The 17,684-nt window shown below is 50.2% G+C and overlaps 1 protein-coding gene across 1 annotated transcript; it reads right to left on the bottom strand.

Annotated features, from left to right (window-relative positions):
- Positions 1-7,684: 7,684 nt before the first annotated feature.
- On the bottom strand, positions 7,685-13,544 carry CYP17A1 (cytochrome P450 family 17 subfamily A member 1). The gene is made up of 8 exons (XM_065894937.1): positions 13,064-13,544; positions 11,460-11,598; positions 11,022-11,251; positions 10,340-10,426; positions 9,735-9,950; positions 9,242-9,411; positions 8,626-8,729; positions 7,685-8,119 (listed from the first exon to the last, which is right to left on the bottom strand). The coding sequence occupies exons 1-8, from the start codon at positions 13,358-13,360 to the stop codon at positions 7,833-7,835; spliced, it is 1,530 nt and encodes a 509-aa protein (XP_065751009.1). The 5' UTR covers positions 13,361-13,544; the 3' UTR covers positions 7,685-7,832.
- Positions 13,545-17,684: the final 4,140 nt, after the last annotated feature.

The following is a 17,684-nucleotide window of genomic DNA, read 5'->3' as shown; positions in this document are numbered from 1 at the left end:
AAATCCGTGTTGAACAAAGTGCAGTTCGTATACATTGACTTTTTGGATAACCTGTGTGTGTCTGTCCGTTGTGTGTGAGCCCCCAGCCCTGTTTTCCTGTGAATACACTTTGAACGGCAGCCACTCTGCTCACGTTACCCACACGTTTGGAGCAGGCGCAGCCCTCTCAAGGTAATTTATTTTACGCATTTACTGTTTACTGAGCAAATGTCTGACTGTGCACTTGGGTGTACTCAGCAGCGCTGTCGGCGGCAGTCCCCACGTTTGCCAGAGATCCTGTGCTCCAAGTAGAGGTTTTACTCTACCCATCACTGCAATTTGCACATTGCTCCGTGGACACTCAGAGGCCTGTGTTCTGCTCCCTGTAAACGGAAACGTGCTCTGAGCCTGTCTGCCTCCCTCGGCTGCTCCTGGCCCTCGGCCTCAGCCCCCGGGGGTGTCCACAACCAATCGGGACAGAAGGCCAGGGTGGAACCTCAGACAGAAGCTGGACTGGATCTTCAGTGTCAAGCTCGGACTGGCTGTGGCCCAGACGTCAGCCCTGCCCAGAATTGCCAGGAGGGTTTGGCGGCCACCACAGTGCCATAGGGCTTACCTCCCTGTGCTGAGGTCCAGCACGTGGCCGATGTGTGGCGAGAGTGGGCAGAAGTGTGCCACAGCCCTCAGATGCCTTTCCTGCCACCTTTTGGTTTTTGTTTTTGTCTCAAACAACTCACTGAAGTGTCTCAAAGGAGATCAAGTTTTACCAAAATGAACCCTGCTTGAGTTAACTGTTAAGGGATGGATTCTGGCCCTCTCAGGATTCCTTCTCCAGTCAGAGTGGGGAACTGGTCCACGTGTTTACTGCTGGGTTCACTGCAGCATCCAACCCAAAAGGCACAAGAAGAAGAAAACGCAACAGGTGGAGCTGGGCTTGAGTCCAGCGTCACAGTCTGGCCCCTGCTACATGAGGCTACCCTGTGTGACGAAAGGTGGAAGTAGGGAGCTGAAGGACTCGGGAGGGGGCCGGGGAGATGTGGGGGAGTCTGGTGTTCCAGGTGAACGAGAAGAAAGGGGTTGGTCGAGGGTTTGGTGCTACAGTCGGAAGATTTGCAAATGCTAACACATTCCCGTGTGAGGCACATCACCTTTTGTCAGTTATTGTGAATATGTGTATTTTAAGCAATAAGATTCAGCTGGTCAGACTTTTCTGGGCAGTCTCGGTGACGCATTTCCCGTGCTGTGATTGTTCTGAAGACGGAGTGGCTCTAACCACTGTGAGAAGCCCAAATAAAATCGATCCCCGAAACTCGACTGCTCTTTTTCCTTGCAGCGCTTGTTCCTTTTTCCTCCTCCTCAGACTTCAGGGAGTCACACCTCGAGATTCCTCACTGCAAGTGCTCTTCCCTTCTTCCCACGGAGGCTGAGAGAAGTTGAGGACAGGCTCCTGGGCTGAGGGCAAGCTGGGTAATGGCTGCCGAGGGCACTCTCTGTCCTGAGGCATTTCCACCCAAACCCTCTCTCTGCCAAGAGGATATTTCTGAGTACTTTGTAAAGTCCCACAGACAGGTTAAAATCAGAGCCCCCAAAACAGAAATAAGTTTTGTCAGAGACTCCAAAGCTAAGACATGACATTTAAAAGGAATCAAGCCCTCCTGGAGATCTCTTTTATTGATAAGATAGAATTGTGGATGGGCACTTGGCCTTGGAATTTAACACACGAAATACTTGTTTTGGAGTCCCCTCTTTGTGCCCAGTACTGTGCTGGATGCTGAGGAGAATGTGGAAGAAATGTGTAAGACAAGGCCCCTGCCCTCTAGAAGTTAAATTATAGTGGAGAGGACAAAACAAACTCACGTGAAATAGCTAACCAGCAATGTGAGGCAGGTTGAGACGAAGTGAGCAGTACTGTTTCAGAGAAGCTTGAGGAGTCGGGGGTGGCAGTGTAGGGCTTGCATTCTAGGCAGGCGCCTCAGAACTGATTTTTAGGTGATGTGGGAGCCAACGGTGTGCCAACATCTGCCATTGTGGGCCCGTGAGCCTTTCCTGAGACTCATTGTCGTTTTAGCCTCTGCTTAAGACTGTTCTCTTAGCACTTTGAGTCAGGTGTTAGGTCCCCGCTCCAAGGCTGTGGGAAGGAACAGCCTTCTGCCTCTACCCAGGAAGTGGAACCCCCCACCCAGCAAGACTTCTCTTTGGGTCGCATGCAGGTGGGCAAAGCAGAATGATGAGCATCCTCAGAAGCCTCCCGTGAGGAGTTCTTGCCTCCCCAGGCGGAGTGCTCACTGATGGGCCAGGGGACGCTGGCAGAAAGCACTGTCTTCTCTAGCCCTCCGGTTTGCCCAGCAGTCAGCCCTGTGGTGTAAGCCAGGTGTGCGCCCACCTCCATCTGACCCTGGGCCAGAGGACACAGCCGCAGCCCTTCAGTGACTCCAGTGGGATGGTTTCTGCCTAGTTCCTTCTAAACTGTTGGGCTCCTCTAGGCAGCCCCAGGGGAGCCATATTAGCATATAGAAAGACGGACAGTTCTGTTCTAAAGCCACAGGAAAGAACTGGTAGAGTACCTCATTCTTACCTTCTTTAAGCTAATGTCTGAGTGGCACAAAAACAAAATGGTACAACTCTTACAAGCTGCATACCAGAGGCTGTATGTGTACGTTTACTGCGTAGGTCTGAGGGCCCACCTCAGGTTCCTGAGTCACTGAGTTCCTGATTTCTCTAACAAGGTACAGCATTTGCTGTCTCTACTGCCCTAGGTGACCAGGAGGTGGAGACAGTACCAATGCCTTGAAGCACGAACAGTAGCTTTGATGAACAGGAATTTCAAGAAACTCCCCCTCCTCCAGTTTCCTCTATTTTCAGCCAGGGGGCAAAAACCAAGGTTTAACTCAGGAGAAGGAGCAGGAAGTGGGTTTGGCTGACTGTTGACTGAACCTTCTGGAAACCTGAAGCTGCTGGGAAGGGTAGTGGGTCTTGGGAGGTGTTTGGGATGCAGTTTCCATCTGGGACAGGTGGCTGGCCTTACTTAAGAGCTGAGCATTTATGGAGCACCTACTGTGTGCCAAGTGTTGGGGATGCAAATATGCTTTAGACCTGGCCCCTCTTTAGAAGAGCTAATAATGCTCTAGTGAGGAAGAATGAACAGTTTTTTAGTATTACATGGTAAATACCATGAAGCATGTGTGTACAGGATGCTGTGGAAGAGAATGTAGCCCACCTGGGGGTTCAGGGCAGCCTTCCTGGAGCAGGGACTTCTAAACTGAGCTTGCCAGGTGGAGAAAGGTGTAAAGGGAATTCCAGGCAAACGTTTGATTGGCAGATTATTGAGTGCCTACTGTGTGCCTACTGTGTGAGAAGCACAGAAAAGCGTAGGATGCCTAAAACGGGAGAGTGCGGTGTCATGTCCAAATCTGTGAGCAGTTTAATCCCTCTAGGTAACTGCATTCTGGGAGGTGACAGGAGATGAAGCTGGAGAGGTAAGCTGGTAATAAAAAGATTTTAATTTGTCCTTATTTTATTTATTGACTGTTTATATAACACCAGGTCTCGTATAAGCATCTTACCTACGTTTTCTCATTTTAGCCTCAAAGCAGCCCTCTGAAGTATGGACTGTAATTATTCCCGCTTTATTAATGGGGATGAAGCATTCAGAGGAGTTAATTAGTCCAAGGTCACACAGCTGGTGGAGCTGTGGTAGAGCCAAGGATTAGAACCCACATCTGTTGACTCCAAAGCCCATGCAATTAACTAGCTGGCCAGACTAGTGAAGAGTTGTACTGTTGGTGCTCACAAGCCCCGTGAAGAACTTTTCATTTCTTTTCAAAGGTGAGAGGGAACCAGAGAAGGGTACGCTGAGCCAGGGGAGTAACGTGGTGGCAGGTAAAGCAGACACTGTTTTCTCAGGAGCTGTTGTGCTTTATCCCCTCTTCACCCCTCTCCCCTTGCCTCGTCATGAGCCCCCCAGAGGCCCCGCACCCAGCCAGCTGTTACCTACCAGAGCCCCTCAGTGCTGAAATGGCAGGTGGCACCTGCTTCAGATCAGTGCTAACCTCCACAGCGAGGGTGTAACCCCTCGGAAACATTGTAAAATAATGAGTTATTTGGACCTTCTTTGTGTCTTTTCCTTGCAAGAGTGTTTTGCTCTTCCTCAGAGGAGACTTTTTTAAAAAGAGCTTTTGTGGCTTGTGAGGGGGAGAAGAGGATTTTTGCTTGATCTGAAGTTTCTCCTCACTGTATAACCTGCTCCTCACCACAGTTTAACTTTCCACTGCATGTCTTCTCACCAAGAAGTCTCAAGAAACCCAATCCCACTGGAAAATGTTACAAAGCACCCTGGTGTTGGAACCCTGAAAAATTTGTCTTTGGGGTCTCCACCCACTTCCCAGCTGCCAGCCTGCCCTGGCTCCGGAGAGAAAGGGGGGGCAACCGGCAGGGCCATCTGGAGCTGCAAGGGGGGCATCCCTGGTGGTACTGTCCTGCAGATGGACCCATCCGGATATACCTGCTCTCCTTCCTGACCAAGCTGGTGGCCTTTGGGAGGTTTGTGTAAAACCCTTATAGAGGGACTTATTTTGTGGGTCTGGATATAGGCAATGATAATAAAGCTAGTATTTATCAAGGCACTGAACACAAGATGTAGGTCCATATTTTGTTCTCAGCAATGCTGTGGGTTGGTGGTGCTATTTCTACACACATCTCAGCCAGCCATATTACAGATGAGAAAACCGAGGTTTGAGAAGGCTAAGTAAGTTGCCTACGCTCACTCCGTCTGTAAATGACAGAAAGAAAGAAAACTTGCTCCCGCAGCCTGACCTCTCATCTTCTGTAACTCCCAACAGTGTGGAACGCTCCTGCTCACACAGCCCTTTCTACTTTTCATCCTCACCAGAACCTCAGATGATGGCAGCACAGGTGGTAAGTTACCCCACTTTACAAATGAGAAGCTAGCAGTGAGCCTAAGATCCAGAGCTAGGAAACTGGGGAGCCTGGGGCCCAGAACTTGGGGCCTCCTTCTGCAGGCCTCTCCCCACCCGACTCTAGCCTCTGTGATTGGGTTCCTGTCCTGAGATGGGTGTTTATCCCTCTGAGCATGACTGGAGAGAGGGCTCCTCATTTGCTGCAGGCTTTGTGGCCACCAGAGGCCAACCAGAACATTCATGGTGGGAATGTTTACACCACAGTGATCAGCAAACACTACAAATCAAGGCTGTTCCCTACCACCAGCACCAGAGAACTGGTTGTTCAATATTTATTTACCATTACACCATTTCCCTGGTTGAGGGCAGTCTGAGGCTCAAAAGGTGACTGTGGGGTCTTGATGAAGACCTTTCAGCTTTGCCAAAGATCTGGAATTCCTTCTGCATAAGGAGTTAGAGTTCTTTTACCACTGGACCAATTAGTCGAGTGATTTAGAACATGTGACTCACTCCTCTTGTGTGTTTACCTACTTGTCAGGTTGATTTGCAGCCAAAAGAACACAAGAGGGCTCAGTCTTGAATTCCAGAGATGCAGGGGTGGCAGCATCCCTGGGGGTCACCACACCCATTTGCAGCCCAGGCAGGTGCTCAGGCGCACGTGCGATTCCACACCAATGAACAGAAGCTGAGGGCTAAAAGGATTTAGGTCGGTGGGAAAAGGTCTTCCAGGCAGGGGAAGGGCAGTTTGGGCAGGAGTCAGAGTTCACGAGGTCATTTCCTAAAAGGATGCTCAGCTTTGTACTCTCCCCAGCCAGACACTCGGGCCCTTCTGCACAGATGCGGAAGACCTGTGAGAGCACGCTGGCTCCACATCCTGCGTCCCTGAAATCCCGGGTTCTGGTCCCAGACCTGCTGCTAGGCCGCTGGGTGACTTAGGGCAAGTAACCCCACACACACCTGCCCCCAGTGGCCCTCAGGTTTCTCATCTTCAAAATGAAGGGTTAGCCTCTCATTTCCCTGCCATTCAATGGTCTGAATCAAGGAGAGTGGATGTTTCCTTCCTAGTTACACTCATGCACTGCTTCTACAGGGGATGTTGTTTATCTCTTCCTCACTAGTCTGCAAAATGCCTTTCAGATTCTGAGCAAATTTGGAGAAAGTAACTCTCCTCCAGCCGGTCAGCTCCCCTCTGCTCTGAGCTGAGGGTAGCTTGGCTCTAGACCAGCGAGCAGCTGGTGGGGACAGAGGAACCCGGGAGAAGGAGGGAGCCACCTCCAGTTTAACCCCTTTCTCATCAGCTCACTGTGGTGGCAGCATCTCTCTAGGCTCCCCATGATGGAGGCTGGGGTCAGCCACAGCTGCCCACCGACTCCTCTGGGCTCTTTAGCAAGGCCTTAGGGTCACGGGCCAGTGAAGGCCAGCACTGAGTTGGGGGGCAGTGGGGAATGGTCGACTACCCCTGGATTAGCAAAGCTCTTTGAAGGAAGAAGAGGCTGCTGTGGTGGAAAGCTTTGGCCCTCCCTCCTTGCGGGGGCTCCCTTGATTTCTTCTCCCTGGAACTTGGCCAGGCGGAGTCTCAGGCTTGCCCTGTCAGCCCATCCAGAGCCCTCCTCCAGTCAGAAGGGAAGGACCAGGTCGCTGATGATCTGACCCTTGTCTGGCTGGCGCCAGGGAGCTGGGGTTGAGGCCTCTCTCTATTCTAAAGGGCAAGGGTCAGTTTCTCCCAGGGCGTCTCAGGACACCTTTCATTTGCGGACTGGCCAGTGGCCAAGGTTTAAAGATGTTGGTTTTAAGGTTTGAAGAAGTCTGGGCTCCATTTACTAGTGAGGCATTTACAGACTTCCTGGGGTTTGGGGGTGGGGGGCAGGGGCAGAGCCTGAGCACTTGAGCGGGAGGCTGCTGTGAAAGCCCTTTCCTGGCGGTGTTTACCCCAGTACAGAATGAGGAAAAGGGAGACCTACCAGTCTTTGGGGACCAAGACGAGAGGAATGGGTAGTTGTGGGTTGAGTTTATGGATTATAGACACTTCCCCAAAGCCAAAGCTTTGAGATACATGCAGCGATGAGTGGATCAAAGCAAACATAATCTGCTTTGCTTTCAAAACGTAAACTCAATCTCACCACTTCTTGCCATCTCCACTGCTGTCGCCAGGGTCTAAGCCACCAGCATCCTTCTGTCCGGGACCAGCACAACCTCCTCCCCAGGGCCCCCACTTTCATCCCTCTGCAGACCAGTGTCTACTCAGCAACTCGAATGATCTTTTAAAAATATTAACCAGACCTTTCCACTTGAATGTGTAAACGCTCCTGTGACTTCCTCTCATACTTGGAATAGAAACCCAAACTCCTTCCTGCTACTTAGAAAGACTCCATGGGACCTGACCCTGCCTGCAGTCTGACCTCATCAGGGACCACTCTTCCTTTCATTGGCTCTGCTCTAGACTGAATGACCTCTCCTACCTTGAGAACTGCTCACCTGCTGCTCCCTCAGCATGGGACACCTCCCCGCCCCCATCTTCACGCCTTCCCCAATCAGTCATTCACAGTGGCCGCCCCCCACCTCTGCCATTCCCCTCATATCATCAGCACCTAGTATAATTGACTCCAAAGCACTTATGAGTCTCTGAAATGCTCATTTGTCAGCCCTCACTAGAATGTAAGCTTCATGTAAGACCAGGGAGCCTGAGAGTCCAGGGACAGTGAGTGAGTGGTACATAGTAGGTGCTCAATAAAATATTCTTTGAAAGAATGAGTGAACAAACAAATGAATGAGCTGCTCAGGGACCTTCTGAAAAAAAATAACACAACTGTTTATGCACAGCACTGCCAGGGCTGCAGGCTGGAAAAGAAGGCAGAGTGGGTGGGGAGGAGGGAGGAATGGTTGGGGAAGGTGAGAGAGCTCCTCTAATTCCGTGCTGTGGGGTCACACAGGGCAGAGTCACGAGGTGCTACCCTCGGCCTGGGCTTCCTTCCAGGCCTGGCGCACCTTGATCTTCACTTTGAAAGGATCGATCTGTAAGACTAAACCGGGGTTGCCCTCCAGAGAGGGTAGCTTCCCATCATCCGGGATCTCCAGGTCGAACCTCTGCAGCAACCAGGTCATGAAGAGGAAGAGCTCCTGGCGGGCTAGCATCTCACCTATGCAGGAGCGGGGTCCTGCTCCGAAGGGCAAGTAGCTTAACGATGGCGAGATGAGCTTGGTCCCCGTGGGGTCCAAGAAGCGCTCTGTGGACATGGGGAGGTGTCAGTCAGGGCCCAGGGCAGGAGTAAGCAGAGGAGGGGGGGCAACATGGTCCTGCCCAGGGGACCCCACCCTGAGAAGATGGACCACCTTACTTGAGGGAGGGGGGCCCAGTCTGAGGAGAGATACAGCCCTGCTCTCTGGTAGTCCTTAATCACACAGAGGAGATGGAATATTCGGGACAGATGGAGAGAAGGCGTATTAACAGATGCAAATGCCACCATCCTAGGGGAGAGGGGGCTGACTTCATGGGAGACATCTGCCTAGAGGGCTTCTTAGAGGAGGAGATTTGCGGTTGGTGGAAGGAGAAGGTGGGAACCCAGCTGTGAAGAATCTGGCTAAGTCTAGCGTAGGATGGGGGTGTCAACAGGTCCACGTAGTTGGAGTCAGGAGTTTGCTAGTGGCAAGCTCAGCAGAGGGGAAGTGGTGCTGGAAAGGTGGGCACAGAGGTGGCTGTGTGGCCAGGGAGCAGGACAGAACAGGGACTCACCGGGCATGAACAGGTCGGGCCGGTGCCACTCCTTCTCACTGTGATGCAGTGCCCACAAATTGACCACAACATCTGTGCCCTTGTCAATGGTAAGGTCACCAATGCTGCCCCAGGGAGGGAGAGGAAAAGAGGGTCTGGAATATTGCCCTTCCCCACCTGCTCAGCCCCAAGCCTCCTGTGGTCCCCCACTTTGGGGAGAAGAGCCCTTTACTCCCTCATGTCCACTCCCTCATCTTTTCCTCAGCTTCTACCAGGTGGACTATGAATCCAGCCCTATCCTCCTGACAAGCACTTATGTATCAACACTTGTGGGCCTGTCAGGGCCCACGGGTATGCATGTTGAGCTGGTGCCTGTGAGTATGTATGTGTGTTGCGGCTATTGGATTGGCTAGGAGCATCCCACACCACGTGTCTCCACGTGGCAGCAGGCAGCTTCTGAGGGAGGTCAGGTAGATCTGTGGATTAGTCAGTGGGTGTCAGTGGGTGGTAGACACATTGGTCAATAGGGTCATGGGTAGGATGAGTGGTAGTCAGTGGTTGACTGTAGCCAGCTGGGGGTGTGGGGTGATGGAGGAGGGACCAGGTGGGCTGGATGTTACTGGGAGGGAAGGCACACCTGGAGTCAACGATAGCCTTGTGGGGGATGAGCGTGGGGGACACAGGCCGGATTCGAAGCACCTCTCGGATGGTGGCCTCCAGCAAGACAAGGCGGTTCCGGTCACTGATAGTTGGTGTGCGATTGAAACCTATATTCTGGTCGACATCATCCTGGATCCTCTTCTTCAACTGAGGGCCAGAACAGGGTGGATGTTACCAGGGTGTTTAAGCCCAGGAGAAGCAAGGGCTTAGAAGAATCCTGCTGTCACATCTAGAAGAACTGGCCCAGACCCTTCCCAGTGGTGGCTCTGCGAGCCCAGGCTTTGTTTCCAGAAGACGGGGCAGCTCCACCCAAGGGCCAGAGCCAACCACTGCTTGGGTAAGGGGTGCGGCAGCCCATTCATCCCGCAAAGAAGTCCTGAGGGTATAGTCTCTTCCTCCCTCTCTGGAGCAGAGGTGAGTCTGGCTGGGGTCAAGAGTGGTTGGGAAGGCTGGGGTAGGGAGAAGCTCACTGGAGGATAATGTAGCAGGAAGGCCACAATCCACTTTATCACAGAGGTGGTGGTTTCCACGCCGGCCCCGAAGATGTCCCCTATGGTGGTGAGCATGTGTCTGTCTGAAAGCAGCTTTGAATCCTGGTCTGGTCCAGCATTATTATTGTCTGCGTTCATCTTGGCTTGGATCAGTATGTCCAGCAAGTTAGTGATGGAGTCACTGGTGAAGTTCTCCTGGTTGGGTGAGATTGGGAGAGTGATGAGGAAGGAACCCCATCTGCAACCCCTGCCATACTCTCACCCCAGACTGTAGATGCAAAGGCTTCTCCCACTTGGAAGTGAGGGAGTGGAGTGAGGCTAGTCAGGACCCATGAGCTTGTGGAAGTAGGAGGAAGCACTAGGCCCTCTTTAAATTTGGGGGGTAGACAAGTCCCTTCTAGGATCCTCTTCAATTCCTCACTTCTCCACGCCTATTCATTAGTTGAGTCAGTTTTTATTGAGCACTTACTATATGCCAGGCTCTCTGCTAGGTGCAGGAGATCCTACAGTGTCCAAAATGGACCCAACCCTGCTCTCATGATGCTTTCCACCTAACTCATCATCTCTTCTGCTCCATCACCTACCTTACTTTTTTCAAGGATTTTACTCAGCAATTCGTTTCGCATTCGAACACAACTCTTTATCTTTTCCAGGGCTTTGCTGGGGAAAATCTGCAAAGTAGAAATGTCAAATCCTATCTTTCTGACTCTGGAGAGTTCCCACTCTAACCCCAAACTTCAGCCAGAATGGAAGGCAGGATACGGACCCAGAATGGGACCATCAGTGACAACTAGGACAATTCCAAACAAGGGAGAAAGGAGTCACCTCCACGTCCCCTTCCCCATTCAATCAAACATCCAGCACTGATTGAGGGTTTACCCAGTAGGAAGATAGACTTGAGTCTCAAGCCCAAGTTAAGTTCCTTAACTTCTTGAAGCCTGTATTCTCAACTATATGGGGATAATAAAACCCACTTCCAAGGGAAATGCATGATTAATGCTTGTGGAGTGCTGGTACTGGCACATGGCAATTGGTGAATAAACGAGAGCCATTATCATGAGTATTCAAATGCATAATTTAAAAGCTAAACCGATTTCTGTAGAGGAGCAGCAAGGTTTTAAGAGTCAGAGGAGGTAGAGGTCACTGTGGCTGAGATGGTCAGAAAAAAAAGGTGGGTCTGGAGCTGACCCTGAAAGAGGAAAGAAGAACTGGGGGTGCTGTCAGGGTCTGCTGAGATCTGACAGTGGGGCCCGGCCTCATCCTCACCTTAAACCCAGGGAATATGTCTGACAAAATCTCCTTGCCCTGAGCCTCCAGGATGCCATCATTGAACTTGTATATGGCTTTCAGGGCAGGATCCTCATTCTTGAAGGAGAAGCTGAAGCAGATAAAGCTGATTATGTTGGTCACCGCCAGAGAGAGATGCTCCGACAAATTTATGGACTCTCCATGCCGGGTGGCCAGGGAGTCGCAGAGTAAACTGACTTCCCGATTAACTGAGGGGAGAGAGGGGCATGAGGGTGGGGAATTGAGCCGCCCCTCACCCCCTCTCTACCAGTTCCATCTTAGTCAAGGACAGAGAGCGGACAGATGTCCAGTAGATGGCAGCGGTAGCCAAGAAAATGCTAGATGGAATCATCCAGAACCCTCTCCCCTCCCAAACCTCTTCTCCCTCCAGCAGCCCAGGGCTGGCTGGGCACTCACTGATCTTCTCTAGCTTCAGGTTGCCATCCTTGAACAAGGCAAAGGCGTTCTGTGCCAACTTCCGATGCAGCTGCCAGACGGCACCATGGTCGGCGAAGGCAATGCCCTTTTGGTTGTCTGACAGGATGTCTAGAGTCAACTTTGGAAAGCAGGAAAGGACATAGGAATCAGACACCATCCACCGGTCCTAGCCCTGGGGAAGAAGGCAGGTACCTGCCGTTCTGCCTCCGTGTGGGACCTCCCTGCTCCACTCCGTCATGACTGTAAGGCCTTGGTAGGACAGAACCTATGGCCTCACACTCCCAACTCCATCAGAGAGACGGAGCGAGGAGAAAAAGAACACTGAATTAGAATGCAGCGGTCCTGGGGTTCAGGTCAGTGACAGGTGACCTCTGAGCCTCTTTTTCTCACCAGTTTCTGACCAGGGGAAGGCAGCTGTGGATGGGATGAACTCTCTAAATTGTGCCTGTCCCGGGAACAGGAGCAGAGACTGAGGACAGCCCAAACCCCTGCCTTTCCCTGGGCCCTCTGGGGGCGGAGGCTGCTAAAGGCACAGCAGCTCAGCCGCCCTTAGTTCACCCTTCCATTGCCAGGCTGTGTGCCCACCCCAGGGCCACATCTGGAGAGTGCAGATTTCTTGTCCACCCAGTCTGGACTTGGGCCAAGCTGCCTCTTCTCAGAGGCACCCCCCAAACCATAAAGCTCCCAAACCTCCCCTCTTCTATCCCCTGACCTGCAAACCCCATCTGACTAGCCTCCTCCTTCCTCTTTGCTCTGGAGAGAAGAGCTCAGCAGAGTTGGAAGGGGGATAGTTGGCCCGCAGACCTGGCTGACTGGTCCAAGGTAAAAAGAGTCAACCCTTGGTCTGATCAAAGATGAGCAGCCAGGGGGCCTTTCCCGGGATGTTCAAGGGAGTTCTCAGCAGCCGGGTGCTGCAGTGGGGGGCTGGCAGTGTTGCTGGATGGTTAACTCCCACTCCCCTCTGCCCCCCAGGAGCAAAACAGAAAGCTCAATAGGCTGGCTGATCAGCATCCTCCCTCAAAGTGCTCCCATGGGTCAGTCCCCTGCGGCTGGAGCAGCTGGAGAAAGCTCCAGGAATACAGCAATTGCAGCCCTCCAAGAGCCAGGGTTTTTCTCCCTCACAACTTTCCACGGAGGACAGCAATCACTCCCCGCCTTTTCCATGTGAAGAACAGCATTCATCAAGGCTGTTTATTGAGCACTTCCTGCACTGGGCACTGGGCTAAGTGCTTTATATGCGCTCTCTCAGTTCATTATGGAAGTCTAAGCTCAGAGAGATCATCATCCAGTTCACGGGCAAGATGACTGTTTTAAGGGCTCCCTGACGCCCTCAAACCACCACGCCCAGCCCACCCCACCTCCTGGGAAGCCCAGAAAATGAAATCTTCCTTTAATTCTTCCTGCCTAGTTTAGAGGCTGGATGGGGTCCAAGGGGTCACTTCCCACCCACAGCCCCGGCAGTCTGTTTTTGGAAGAATCACAGGTTGTTGGAGATGGAAGTGTCATTCCAGGCATGGCCTTGCCTGGAGAACTGAACATCCCCAGGGAGTGGTGAGAGAAGAGGGATGATAGATACTGCTTACCACTTTGGACCGCCCGGAGAATTCCTTGCCCTTCTTGAGAAGCACCTCCCTGGCCAGCTGGTAGTGGCCAATCATCACAGTAGTCTTGGAACCCAGACGAAAGGAATAGATGGGGCCATATTTTTCCTGCAGCTTGAAGAAGTTCACGTGCTGGTGGCCACGTCTGGGGAGGAACGGCAGGCTGCCCACCAGGGGCAGGGATGGGAGGCTCTTGGGGTACTTGGCACCAGAGCCCGTGGTCTTGGGCCAAAATAAATAGGCGAGGGTGAGCAGCAAGAGAGCCAAGAGCACCCACATGGTGGCCGGGTGGCGGCAGGCAGGACAAACAACTGTGGAGTGGCGTCAGCCACTTTAGGGTGCAAGGAGGCCTTTTTAAGGGCTGCCCTGATCTTCACCTTGACTTTATGTTATTGCTCGCCTTGTGGAAGTTTATCCTGGAGCACAGCCAGGCCCGATCCCTCTCCTAGAATGGGGAGAGGAGTGGAGGCCTTCTTCAAGAGCTGGCTCGACTCCAGGGCAAACCCCTAGGGGAGGGGCTAGGTAAGGGGTGGACAGCCGGTCCCTCTCCCTCGCTCCCTGTCCATCAGTGTCTCCAGAGTGCGCCAGAAGCAAATGATATCTAGGTCAGGAGTCAAGGCTTGGGATTTTCCATGCTGTAAAATCACAATCAATGCATAGCTGATACTGTCAGGACTGTTATAACCAGCAGGGATTGTCAAAGCTATTCTATTCAATCTTATCATTTAACAGCTGGGGAAAGTGAGGCCTTGGAAGATCAGGCTTGTATAAGGTCACACAGATGGTGATGACAAGAATCCAGCCCTCCTGGCTCCCGGTTGGCTGCTTTTTCTAGGGGAAGTAAAACTCTTGGATTGAGAGCATGGGCCCTAGAGTCAGAAAGGTTTGGGCTCAAATTCTAGCTTGACCACTTTCTAGCTATACGACTTAAAAAAAAAAAGTTTTATTATGTTAAAATATACATAACATAAAATTTACCATTTTAAGTGTACAATTTAGTAGCACTGAATATACTCACAATGTTGTACAGCCATCACCACTATCTACTTCTAAAACTGTTTTCATCACCCCAAGCAGAAGGTGTACCAATGGAGCAATAACTCGCCTTCTCCCCCCACCTCAGCCCCTGGTAACCTCTAATCTAACTTGTCTCTATGAATTATGCCTAGTGCACATAAGTGGAATCATATAACGTTTGGTCTTTTGTGACTGGCTTATTTCACTTAGCATAATGTGTTCGAGGTTCATGTGCTTTGTAGCATATATCAGAACTTCATTCTTTTTTATGACTGAATAATATTCTATTATATGGATATACCACATTTTGTTGGTCCGTTAGTCATGGACACTTTGGTTGTTTCCACCTTTGGCTACTGTGAATAATGCTGCTATGGACATGGGTGTACAACAGGGGTCCTCAACCCCCTGTTAGGAACCGGGCCACACAGCAGGAGGTGAGTGGCGGGCGAGTGAGCAAAGCTTCATCTGCCGCTCCCCATCGCTCCCCATCGCTCACATTACTGCCTGACCCATCCCCCCACCACCCCGCCGTCTGTGGAAAAATTGTCTCCCACGAAAGCAGTTCCTGCTGCCAAAAAGGTTGGGGACCGCTGGTGTACAAGTATCTGTTTGGGTCCCTGTTTTCAATTTTGGGGGGTATATACCTAGGAGTGGAATTGCTGGGTCATATAGTAATTTTGTGGTTACTTAGCTGTTCAAAGTTTCAGTTTCCTCCTCTATAATGGGGATAAGAGTGGAATGTACTTCTTTTTTTTTTTTTTTTTTTGTGGTACACGGGCCTCTCACTGTTGTGGCCTCTCGTGTTGCGGAGCACAGGCTCCGGACTCGCAGGCTCAGCGGCCATGGCTCACAGGCCCAGCCGCTCTGCGGCATGTGGGATCTTCCCAGACTGGGACACGAACCCGTGTCCCCTGCATCGGCAGGTGGACTCTCAACCACTGCGCCACCAGAGAAGCCCTGGAATATACTTCTTAAGGCTGTTGTGACTCAGTGAGATAATGCATGTAAAAGTGCTCCCTGGCACGGAGTAAGTACTCATTCAATATTTACTCTTAACATTGTGATACCAAAATGGCCTTCCTACTTTTTCTGAACTCTTATTAGTGGATCTTCCTAACAGACAAAATCCTCATTTTCTGCTGCAAACCTTCAGTGGCTGTTAGTATTTATCAATGATTTGATAATACCAGGTAAGGTCACAGTCCCAAGACAGTGTCAGTCATCACCAGCGTGACTCCTGGTGTCAGTCATTGTAGAGGAGGTGGGTCCTCAGGCAGGCAACCAGGACTCACTGAGTGAGACTCACGAAGGTGAGAGATGGAATTTCTGCCCCTCTCGGGGGGTGATCTGCCAATGTCTGTACTTTGAGGAGAATGGACTGGTGTGAGGGCTGCTGGGATTAGGCAGGAAGACAGCAGGGCAGGGACCTCATGATGAAGATGAATCCTCAAGGCCTTGTAAACCAGACTTCGTCCACTACTTCAACAGTTCAAATGTTGTTCAGACTTTTAGGCCCATTTGCGGTCAGAGGTATGAGCTGGGGTAGTCTTCATGAAAGAAAGGGGATTTGAGCTAAGCCTTGAAGGAGAGTTGGGACTATTTATTAGGCAGCGGCATGGGGTGGGAGGAGGAGGGGCAAGGCTGGAAGGGAGAGCAGCAGAGTCAAATATGTGGAGGCCAGAAGGGGCACGATGTGTGTGGGATGGTGATGGTCCTGACTACAGACGTGAAGGGGGTGTACTGTGGGGCGTCCCTGAGAAGTAAGATCTGACAGGTACATTGAATCAGGCTCTGGAGCCCTGAATTGGAAAGCTAGGGAGGGTGGGGAGCTATTGAAAGTTCTGCGGCAGGGAAGTGACAGGTACAGTGGTATTTGAGGAGGGTGAATCTGGCATCAGTGCTGGGGTAGACTGGATGAGATCTTGTGTAAAGTTTGACAGCTGGGTGAGAAGTGGGGAGGCCTGTGATCCAGGCTGGGCCCTAAGTGGGGTCAACCAGCTGGTAGAGAAATACGAATGAGTACTTTCTGTTCCTAAAGTGAATGCCAAGGTGATTCTCTGACATTTCACCCCCAATCACAAACAAGAAACAGGAATTTTAAAAGGTGGTTGCTTCACATCCTTATCACTATATTAGAGAAGTTATACATGATAATTGCAAAAAATCTGGAGAATGCAGATAGCTAAAACTAAAAATTTGAAACATATTTTTTAACCTACATGAGGCCATATTGCAGTTTTTGGCATGGATATTTTTCTATGTTATTAAAATACTTTTCTACAACATTATTATTATTTATTTTATTTTATTTTATATTTTTTGTGGTACGTGGGCCTCTTACTGTTGCGGCGCACAGGCTCTGGATGTGCAGGCTCAGCAGCCATGGCTCACGGGCCCAGCCGCTCCGCGGCATGTGGGATCTTCCCGGACCGGGGCACGAACCTGTGTCCCCTGCATCGGCAGGCGGACTCTCAACCACTGCGCCACCAGGGAAGCCCTACAACATTATTTTTAATGGCTTCATATTATTTCATTGTCATAGGTTATTTCATATGTAGAGGATAGGTTAGGTGACCCTGTATTGTGTTCTTTCTGTTTTTGTCTTTGTCGTTGATATAAACAACACTAAGGAATAGCCTTGTGGTGAAAGCTTTGTGCATAACTGTTATATTTTCTTAGGATAGAATCCTAAAAGTGGAGCTGTTGGTCAAAGGCTTTGTATACATATTTTAAAGATTTCTGACAAATACTGAATTAATTATGAGATGCATTATATTGGTAGATTTCTTGGTATCCCACCATTCCTAGAATAATACTAACTTATCCAGAGTGTCTTCTTTAAATACAGAATTGGATTCTCTTTGCAATTTACTTAGGATTTTCTTTCTTTTGCATCTTTAGTCATATGAAAAAATGGGTTGAAGTTTTCTTATTTATGCCTTGTTAAGTTTTGGTATTATGATTTTGTTAGTTATGTAAAGTTATTGGAGAAACTTTCCATCTTTTTCTATGTCCTAAGCCAGATTAAATAGCATGGGAATTATCTATTCTTTGAAGCACTAAAGAAAGGTGACCATGAGAAGTGTCAGGTCCTTTGGAGAGAGAATTCTCTAACGTAATTTTCCGGTTTCTTCAATAATTATTAGTCTCCTCAACTCTTCTGAGTCTTCCTGAGTCCGTTTTGGCAATTAATATTTCTTAAAATTTTACGTTTTCTATTTTTTTCTTGACTTGTCAGAAGTTTTATTAATCTTTTCAGTGAATCTCCCCTTGGGTTTATTCATCCAGTCTTTGATTGTTGTGGTTTTATTTCATTCTCAGTATTGATAAATGATCATTGCAAAACATCTTGTATAACTTTATACTAGAATTCGGGCTGAAAGCTTGTATGAATTCCACTTCCCCTGCATCCCTGTTTTCCTTGTTCCTTGTCAAAACATAAGACCCATTATCTACTAGAGCTGAACCTATGACCTGGGAACTCTATTCTTAGGTGTATAACCAACAGAATGTGTACATATGTTCACCAAAAGGCATGTGCAAGAGTACTTACAACAGCACTATTTGTAACAGTCCCAAACCC

Source organism: Phocoena phocoena, chromosome 16 (genome assembly GCF_963924675.1).
Source record: "Phocoena phocoena chromosome 16, mPhoPho1.1, whole genome shotgun sequence".
NCBI lineage: Eukaryota > Metazoa > Chordata > Mammalia > Artiodactyla > Phocoenidae > Phocoena > Phocoena phocoena.
This window is presented reverse-complemented; position numbering and strand designations above follow the sequence as displayed.